At 29.3% G+C, this 9,607-nt stretch overlaps 1 protein-coding gene and 1 long non-coding RNA gene across 2 annotated transcripts; both read right to left on the bottom strand.

The window, feature by feature from the left end:
• LOC132936766 (uncharacterized) lies at positions 1-2,114 on the bottom strand. The gene is made up of 3 exons (XM_061003536.1): positions 1,867-2,114; positions 1,270-1,347; positions 1-1,205 (listed from the first exon to the last, which is right to left on the bottom strand). The coding sequence occupies exons 1-3, from the start codon at positions 1,967-1,969 to the stop codon at positions 490-492; spliced, it is 897 nt and encodes a 298-aa protein (XP_060859519.1). The 5' UTR covers positions 1,970-2,114; the 3' UTR covers positions 1-489.
• A 1,734-nt stretch (positions 2,115-3,848) lies between these two features.
• Positions 3,849-9,163, bottom strand: LOC132936101 (uncharacterized). The gene is made up of 13 exons (XR_009663397.1): positions 9,073-9,163; positions 8,750-9,009; positions 8,504-8,683; positions 7,874-7,987; positions 7,562-7,789; positions 7,315-7,494; positions 6,916-7,052; positions 6,627-6,839; positions 6,216-6,308; positions 6,013-6,149; positions 5,754-5,948; positions 4,260-5,334; positions 3,849-4,195 (listed from the first exon to the last, which is right to left on the bottom strand). It is a non-coding gene; the product is annotated as an uncharacterized LOC132936101 (long non-coding RNA).
• Between the last annotated feature and the right edge of the window lie 444 nt (positions 9,164-9,607).

The raw sequence follows: 9,607 nt of genomic DNA, 5'->3' as shown, positions 1-9,607 counted from the left end.
ATATTTTTTTTTAATAAAATTGTAATGATTTTAATTTAAAGGTATAACTGAACTACACATATTAATTAATGCACAGCAAACCGTTACAATAGAATCTAATAGACATGTGTCATCATCTTGATCTTTAAGTGTAGTTATTTGTACTGGACTATTTAAAATTTAAAATTTTGATCTTGTTAGACCAATAATTCGCTCAACATGAATTCTGACAGATGCAATTTTTCTGGTTTCTTCAATAGAGCATGGATGCAACTGGGGTAGACCTTTTGTAAAAGCTGGAGTCTTTAATGTTGCACAATGAAAACCAACACTTTCATTAATAGTAAATCCTCGGTCGGCCAAAACAACATCTCCTGGAATTAATTTATTTAAAAAGTTACAATTTTCAGTTATATGTTTATCGCTAACTCTGCCACCCCAACCATCTGATGTATATGAAATAACTCCCTGGGGAGTTATAGCTATAAGATATTTTACAGTATTTTTATTTTAGTATGATGACCTTGTTTGTGCCCTTGCTTTTAAATTTGATGGTTTTTCTATAGCAATTTCAAAACAATCAATAATAACGGCAACTGAATTGCCAAATATATTAAAAAATGATCTAGGCATTGTACTGCGTAGAGCTTCCCTCTCTGGCCAATGTATTAGATTTTTAAACATGTGTTCTAACAATATGATTACTTTTCTGAAAATAATTGATGCAGTTGAACATGTTACATTAAATCTATATCGTAAATCAGTAAATGGAACATTTAATCTTAATTTCATTAGACACAATAGAAGTTTTTGAAATTCATTTAATCTCTGATTAGTATCAGTTAGTCCATGTTTAATGTGTTCCAATATTGAATTAAAAACAGCCATTGATTCCAGTCCTGTGTAATAAGTCAACATTTTTTCCCGCCCAATAAATGTTTTTTCACTTAAATTAAAATAATCTATTTGATTTTGTAATTTAGCACACTTATCTCGTAAATTTTCCAACTCGTTGATAACAATTAACTTTAGGTCTGTATTACAAGCTGTTCCACTTTCTTCAATAGCATCATTCAATAAAACATTTGGTACATCAATGCTCATACTGTGTTCAGAAGAATCAACCACATTTAATTTCACAGTATTTGGAAACAATTGCGTAGGTATTAATTCCATTCTTCTACTTGCACGATTGTACCTTTTAATTGCAGGAGTAGTCGCTTTACCTAATATGAAAAAAAAAATAGTTAATTAAAAATTTTGAAGAGAAATATGAAAAAAATTATTTACCTCTTTCAGAGTTATAGCCCATGCTTAAGGTTGGTATCCAATCTGGATTTTTATCATCAGTGTAATTGGCTGGTTTACCTTAAAATAAAAAAAATTTGAATAAAAAAAATCAAAATGTATAATATACTTGATGGATGCTTGTTTAATATACTACCAACCTTATATTTTCTAGTGTAGTAATATTATAAAAAAATTTATCTTTAACAGCAGCTTTAAGTACTTATAGACTATAGTTATCATTAATTTATTCTTATGTTTGTCCACATAATCACTAATGTGTTAGGGCCGATTTCACCAACACAGTTAATCACAGTTAAAGTTAACCGGAGTTTTAATCGGCCGAATTTGGCTGGTTAAATATCTGTTATCAGCCGATTAAGCGTTAACCGTGATTAACTGTGTTGGTGAAATCGGCCCTTAGTCTATTAGATTAAATAGGTCTTATAACCTCGACTATATAAAGTCAGTCTCACGTTGTACAAGTATGATTATTAATTGTGGTCTGTAGAGTGTAGATAGATAAGTAGCATATTAGTTAAAGACAAGCACCAAAGCAGTCACTAAGTAACTATTGTTTGTTTCCAATAAAATATTTACCAGTTTTAAAATGAACAGAACAAATTCTCATGTTCTTCAACTGACTATCATGAACATCAGTTCTATGTAATGCTTTAAACCACTCTGTTCGCTGTTTTAACATTTATTTTGTGTTTTTAAATCTGAGGCAGCATTCACTTTAACCTTTGGAAACCGATAAAATGACAACGGTTTGTCCAAGGTTTTGTTTCCACAACCAAAAACGGCACAAATAGTCGGCATTTTAAATAATAGATTATATAGATAATGACGAATTTATTAACAAACAACAAATTAAATAAAAACTGAAAACGTGCTACGTAGCAAACTACAGCAGTAAAACACCTGCAATATTAATATTCGTCGTTTGTTGGACCACCAAATGGTGATAACACACGATTGATAAGACAGCGTAATTGTTTGTATACAGCCCTATAGCAAATTTACGATCAGCAGTTCACATTTAGCATCGTTAGTTTAAAAATCGGAGTGAATCGCCCTATTATGAAACTATTTTTTTTTGTGTCTGTGCACACGATAAGTCGTAGTAGTAGTGGCTAAGCCAGGGCCTAAATTTAAGATATTTTGCTACTGCACACAGTGCACACCTAATTACACACCAAAATATTTTTAAAAAACAACATAGACCTGGTAGTTTGTATTTTTGTTCAAATTTCAAATAATTGAAATTCGTGAGTGCTTCAAACGTCGGCAAACAAAAAAACAAAAATATTATTATGTTAGGTATTTATTTGATAACAATTATTACTATAATTCACAATGATTATCAATCGGAGGTACTTCTCGCCGGTAGGTTTTTTTTTTGTGTCTGTGCACACGATAAGTCGTAGTAGTGGCTAAGCCAGGGCCTAAAATTAAGATACTTTGCTACTGCACACCTAATTACAAACCAAAATATTTTAAAAAAACAACATAGGTCTATTAGTTCACATACCACATTACTTCATTGCGTAATTGTTTTCGCTATATATTAATAATTAGTTATAATATTATATACATTCTAAGAAAAAGGTGGGTAAGTGGATGTCGCTCTGCTGTACAGTAGGTTACAAGTGGGTCACTGTATAATGGGTGTTTAGTAAGTTCATAATATCATTGTATAAGATAAACGATTCTGAGCGAAAACGGTCAGTCAGCCAATGATATTACCAAGTATATTTGATGATATTAAGATGAACAACCTAGGTATTTACATGGAATCTTGTTTTAAATTTTTAATCCTTAGCTAATTATTAAATTTGATAAAATTGTGCTTACGTATTTTTAATATTGTTCAACCGCTATTGTAACAATATATCAGGAGCTTGCAATTAAATGTTTACGCTTCTTTACCCAACAAATAAAATTTTATTGATATTTATGGAAAAAAAAACTAAAAAAATTGAAAACCGTCAATGTCGTTAACAGCTCAAAAAGAGTCAAATTATTATCAACATTTTATGGTGTATAGAAAATAAAAATAAAAACATTCAGTGAAATTTTCAAGTATCTACAGTCATTTGTTTTTTAATTACAATAAAATAAGAAAATCGTTACGTGAAATTGTGTGAATATCAAATGTTGTAGTAATATGAATTTCAAACGCTCATAAAAATTTAAATTGACTTTCTTGTATACATTTTTTTTTGATAAAGATAGGATAAATTATGAGGAATCTTATATTACATTTTCAAATCTTAGATTTAAAAAGGAAATTTTTTATGAATTTATAACTAAAAATAATTTGTAAGTTTCGTCGTTTCTACCTATTTTGTCAATATTAACGCATAGAAATCCGCCCTCTAACCATGATAAAATGTAAATAAAAACAGTAAAACTTAAGTTAAAAAGTTTAAAGCAACATATTGATCATAAGATTACTTTTAAAGTTCTGTTATACACATAAACATAAAACAAAATGTTCTCATTGTTTTATATACATACAGTTATATCTCGTATTATATTCAAATTAATTACTTCTTACTCACTAAAAATGTCTTATTTATTATGTACAAAAAACTGCTACAAGTATAACAATAAATTACAACACATTAGTCATATTATATTTCTAAATTTTAATTTACAATTAAGCTATAAATATAAATACGACAAGTATGAAAACTATGGTAGTATAACTAATAAAGATTTTAAATACTTTTTTCCCTAACTATAAAATTTAAAAATAAAGTTTTCTTATAATTATAAATAAGTCTTAGACAAATAGTTTTATACACAAAGATGATTCACAGTGCAACTGAAGATAATTGGTGTTCGCTTTTCCAAAGAGGTATGTCTTTTCTTGTTGAGAAGTAAATTCCATGAATGGGAACGGGTTTGACGACGAGTAAACCTATAATTTACATATTTAATAAAATTTGATAGTTAATATTAGTATGAGCAATAAATGAATATACTTTGTATGTATGCATGTATGTATGTATGTAGGACAATCCAAATTTTTTAACAGCCTATCAACAACATCTTCAATAAAATATATTTATATGCTCATGACAACCATTCTGACAGGTGAAGTCACGTTTATCCAAAAATCTTGTACAATTGTTACAATATCACAAATTATATGTGTGATAAAATCTGGATGTGGCTTTTGATCCAATTGTTTAGAACAAGACACATGCAAAATATGTGTGTAAACTCTAAAAACATTATGATAATAAAATATGTGAGACAATTTTATTAGTAGGTATTTGGAAAGTAAATATTTAAATTTTTGAGCAGAGTATTTTGTAAATAAGATTTTATTTTATTATTAACATTTAAATCTAGTAATAACCATTGCTTGATCTACTAAACAGCAACACATAGACTATGGACCTGAAAGATATAAGTAATAAATAAATGTGATATTAAATATAAAATAAACAATTCAGATTAACCTGTACCATTAATTAAGGTGTACAACTTATTAGTTTATATCTATATGAAAGTTTAGATGTTCACATGATTGCACACTTCAATAAAACTTTATTTTGTATCAAGTTGCTACTTATTCGCAATGTCCCAAAAAAAAGTTCAATAAAAATACAGATCAATTGTCATAACAATCAGATCAATAGTGACAAGTTCTAAAATAATTTTTTGTTTCTAAAAATAAACGCAGTTGATAACCGTTTACTATCAACATTATAATCAATTAGGTATGGGATTTGTTAAAATGACAATAAATAAAGAAAACTTATGATTTTAATAAGATTCCATTAAAATGTCTTATCCCCTATAGTTAGCTCAAAAAGAATAAGTTTTAAAAATTGTATGGTGTATAGAAAATGCTAAAAGAACTGATTTGCCCAATGTATTTGAAAACACCTATGAATTTTCAATTTTTACCTGTCATCCAACTATATTTACTTTCCTTTCATAAAAGATACTGAAGTCTAAACTAGTTACGTGTTTCTTTGCAATTTAGATATATTGAGGCCCTCTTCTGTGTTATTGAAATTGGATTCTTGCTCAACAAAATTGTATTGACTAAAAAATTAAAACTTTGTTAAAAAATATGTCAGTGGATCATTTGTTGTCTCTCTTTGAATAACGAGCAACATGCAAATGTGAGTACAGTATTTTGTATTGTTAGTTTATTATAGTGATATGACATAATATTATATTTAAACTTAAAGACAAAAATATTTTTTAAGGAACCTTATACAGAAGCACTAAGCATTTATTTGTATTTTATTTTTAAAACAAGTTATGGATATATTAAGATATTAATATATAATTGTTTATTTATCAATTATTTTGACTAAACGGGCTGAACCCTTTCGATATACAAATACGAGTGTAATACGTGTCTACGCACACAATTATAGATATTATACATGTGTCCCGTGCAGTGGTGGGTATGAGAGTTTAAAGAATAGTAAAATAGGTATAAAATAAGAACCTACCAACAATATTTTCACCCTTAAATTTCATAATTTGCTCCAATATTGTATGGCTTCACCTAAGTCGATAGAATTATCTTAATGAAAGTCAACGTCTGAAAAATTGTCAGGATATTTGATCGACTTCCTAGTTCCTTGTATGTGGTACATCGTATATTTCAGTTTGGAAAATATAAGTATAATAATCCACTGAATGAACTAAAAATGATAAACAATTAAGTAACTTTTGGTTTTGGCAAACAATAATAAGTAATATACTAACATAAGTGTATGTGAATTAGGCATTATTAAGTTTCTAAGGATTTTCTGGGTGAATTAAATTCATCAACTGTAACGTCTCTAAATCCTTTATTTGTCTGTTCATTTTCTTCAAACTCATCGTTGGAGAAATATAATTTTCTGAAAATGTCAAGTTGTAAAAAATGGCTAAATACCTAATTCATGAATTATATTAAAAAACCTTACCTCTTAGATGCGATTTACTAGTCGTGCAATTTAAATATGTTGAGGCCCTCTGTGTTATTGAAATTAGATTCTTGCTCAGCAAAATTGTATCACCTAAAAAATGAAAACTTTGTTAAAAATATGTCAACGCACCATTTATTTTCTCCCTTTGAATAACGAGCAACATGCAAATATGAGTAGAACAGTACAATAGATCAAATTTTGTTCATATTAGAGTGATAAGACATAATATTATAATCAAACTTAAAAGCAAAATTATTTTTTAAGCAACCTTATAGGGATAACACTAGAGATTTATTTTTAAAACAAGTTATGTATATTTTAAGATTGTAACATATTATTTTTTTTTTTTCAAATTATTTTGACTTAACGGACTGAGTCCTTTTGATATACAAAAATATGTTCACTCACACAATTATAGATATTATACAATGTGTTCCGTGAACTCCAATATTGTATGGCTTCATCTAAGTCGGCAGAATTATTTTCAAGAAAGTCAACATTTGAAAAATTGTCAATACATTGGCTCGACTTCCTAGTTCCTTGTATGTGGTACATCAAAATATATGATATTTGAAATATATAAGTTATGAAAACCATAATAGGTATAATCTATTGTATAAACTAAAAACGATTAACTATTAAGTAACTTTTGGTTTTGGCAAACTTTTTTAAATGGATACTTGAGTGATATACTTACATAAGAGTATGTGAATTAGACATTATTAAGTTTCTAAGGATTTTCTGGGTGAATTAAAATCATAAACTGTAAGGTCTCCATATCCTTTATTCGTCTGTTCATTTTCTTCTCACTCATCGTCGGAAAAACACAATATTCTGAAAATGTCAAGTCATAAAAAATATATAAACACAACAGAAATGCATGAATAATGTTATATGAATTTTACTTCTTAGATAAGATTTACTAGTCGTTCTCAGAGTAATAGCAGTTTGCTGTAAATTATTAAAATTTATTTTATATTTTTATTTTACTTCTATATCCCAGACAAGTGGTTTGGATTATGTTTCGTGACAGCCTCTAACAATAATCACCCTGTATACTCTCTCCCGTAACGAATCTCCTGACTGAAACACTTACCTGGCCGTCATGCATGTCTTGAGCATTTCTGCAATTTTTTGTCTGCTAACGACCCGTAACGAGTAGCAACATCATGCTCCACCCTCGCAGACATTGTTCGGTTCTGGAGACAACACAGTTGTCTACCACCGCAGCGGCACAGCACAGCACGACCGACACCTTCATTCGAAACACAATTTTCTGAAAATGTCAACTTGGTAAAAAACATATAAATACCTAATTCATGATTTATGTTAAATGATTTTACATAGAAGCTATTAGTCATGCTCAGAGTAGTACCAATGTCACTGTACATTACTAAAATTTAGTTTACTTCTCTAATCAGACAAACGGTTTGGATTATGTTTTGAGTGCATTGTTTACAATCAGTAATTGTGAAATTATCCGCAGATACTATGTCAGGTAGAAATTGGGATAATCATTTAATTCAAAGTTGTTTAGCCATTATTTCCCTCTATTTTCATTTTTTGGAAATCTATAGTTGTGAAAAAATTAGCAAATTAGACTGACACAATATTATTAAGATATATAATCAGTACAACTAGAAAATAATACTTACAAATTAAAACTAACATAATGTGGCTAGGCGATACTTTTATCAACTGTAAGGTCTCCATATTCTTTATTCGTCTGTACATTTTCTTCTCATTCATTGTCGGAAAAACACAATATTCTGAAAATGTCAAGTTATAAAATATATATAAACACAACAGAAATGTACGAATAATGTTAAATCAATATTACTTCTTAGATAAGATTTACTAGTCGTGCTCAGAGTAGTAGCAGTGTTGCTGTAAATTATTAAAATTTATTTTATATTTTTACTTTACTTCTATATTCCAGACAAGTAGTTTGGATTATGTTTTGTGAAAAAATTAGCAAATTAGACTGACCCCATATTATTAAGAAATATAACAAGTACAACTAAAAAAGAAAATGAAGGCAATGTGGCAAGGCGATAGTTTGGATGTTATACTAAAAAGAATACACTTAGGCATGGTAAATTTTTACTAAAATGTATGAATACAACTCTGTATGACTTTATAGTCTGTATTTTTGTTCAAATTTTAAATAATCATGATTCACTAGTGATTCAAATTTCGGTAAACTAAAAAAATATTAATAATATTGTGGTGAGCAATTACCCTATACTCTCTTCCGCGACGACTCTCCTGACGGACACACTTACCTGGCCAACATGCACGTCTCGAGCATTTGTGCAATTTTTTGTCTGCTAACGACCGGCACTGAGTAGCAACGTCACGCTCCATCCTCGTTTACATTTTTCGGTTCTGGAGACAACACTGTTGTCTACCACCGCAGCGGCACAGCGCAGCAAGACCGATACCTTCATTCGAAACACAATTTTCTGAAAATGTCAAGTGGTAAAAAATATCTAAATACCTAATTCATAAATTATATTAAAAGGCCTTACCTCTTAAATGTGATTTACTAGTCGTGATCAGAGTAGTACCAATGACGCTGTAAGTTCCTAAAATTTATTTTACTACTCTATCCCAGACGAATGGTTTGGATTATGTTTTGAGAGCATTGTTTACAATCACTAATTGTGAAATAATCCGCAGACACTATGCCAGATAGAAATTAGGATGATCATTTAATTCGCACAATATGTTTAGCCATTATTTCCTTCTATTTTCATTTTTTGGAAAACTATAGTTGTGAACAAATTACCTAATTAGACTGACAGCATATTATTAAGAAATATAATCAGGACAACTAGAAAATAATACTTACAAATTAAAACCAACATAATGTGGCTAGGCGATACTTCAGATGTTTTACTAAAAACAATACACTTATGCATGGCGATTATGTAATAATATGTATGAATAGAACTATTAGAACTCTGTACGACTGTGGTCTGTATTTTTGTTCAAATTTCAAATAATTGCTATTCGCGAGTGCTTCTAAACGTCGGCAAACGAAAAAATAATAATATTGTTTTTTTTTTATTTGATAACAATTATTGTTATCATAGTTCATGATACATAGTGATAAGTCACAATGATTATCAATTGGTGGTAACTTCTGGCCACGGACTAAGATTAAAACTTAAAATTTAAGTAAGACGTAACACGGGCGTTTTATCGTCTCCGTCATGTATAGCAAATTTACGATCAGCAGTTCACATTTAGCATCGTTAGTTTAAAAATTAGAGTGAATCGCCCTTTGTCCTTTGGAGTGAGTGTTCGTAGTAGTGGCTAAGTTCGGTCATGAGACCGAGTTCGGGTCTCGTATTTGGTATGCTGGTCGACTCGCATCCTTCGTA

The sequence above is a fragment of the Metopolophium dirhodum genome, chromosome 1 (assembly GCF_019925205.1).
Source record: "Metopolophium dirhodum isolate CAU chromosome 1, ASM1992520v1, whole genome shotgun sequence".
NCBI classification, from domain to species: Eukaryota; Metazoa; Arthropoda; class Insecta; order Hemiptera; family Aphididae; genus Metopolophium; species Metopolophium dirhodum.
The sequence above is the reverse complement of the archived record's forward strand: the minus strand, read 5'-3'. Positions and strand labels throughout refer to the sequence as shown.

Bases quoted from the DNA above. Each gene is read 5' to 3' on its own strand.
- LOC132936766 (XM_061003536.1), bottom strand. From the start codon at position 1,969: ATGTTAAAACAGCGAACAGAGTGGTTTAAAGCATTACATAGAACTGAT. The intron at 1,348-1,866 runs GTAAATATTTTA...TTTTATTTTAAG, and splicing joins TTCTGTTCATTTTAAAACTG to GTAAACCAGCCAATTACACT. The intron at 1,206-1,269 runs GTAAATAATTTT...TTTTCATATTAG, and splicing joins GGGCTATAACTCTGAAAGAG to GTAAAGCGACTACTCCTGCA.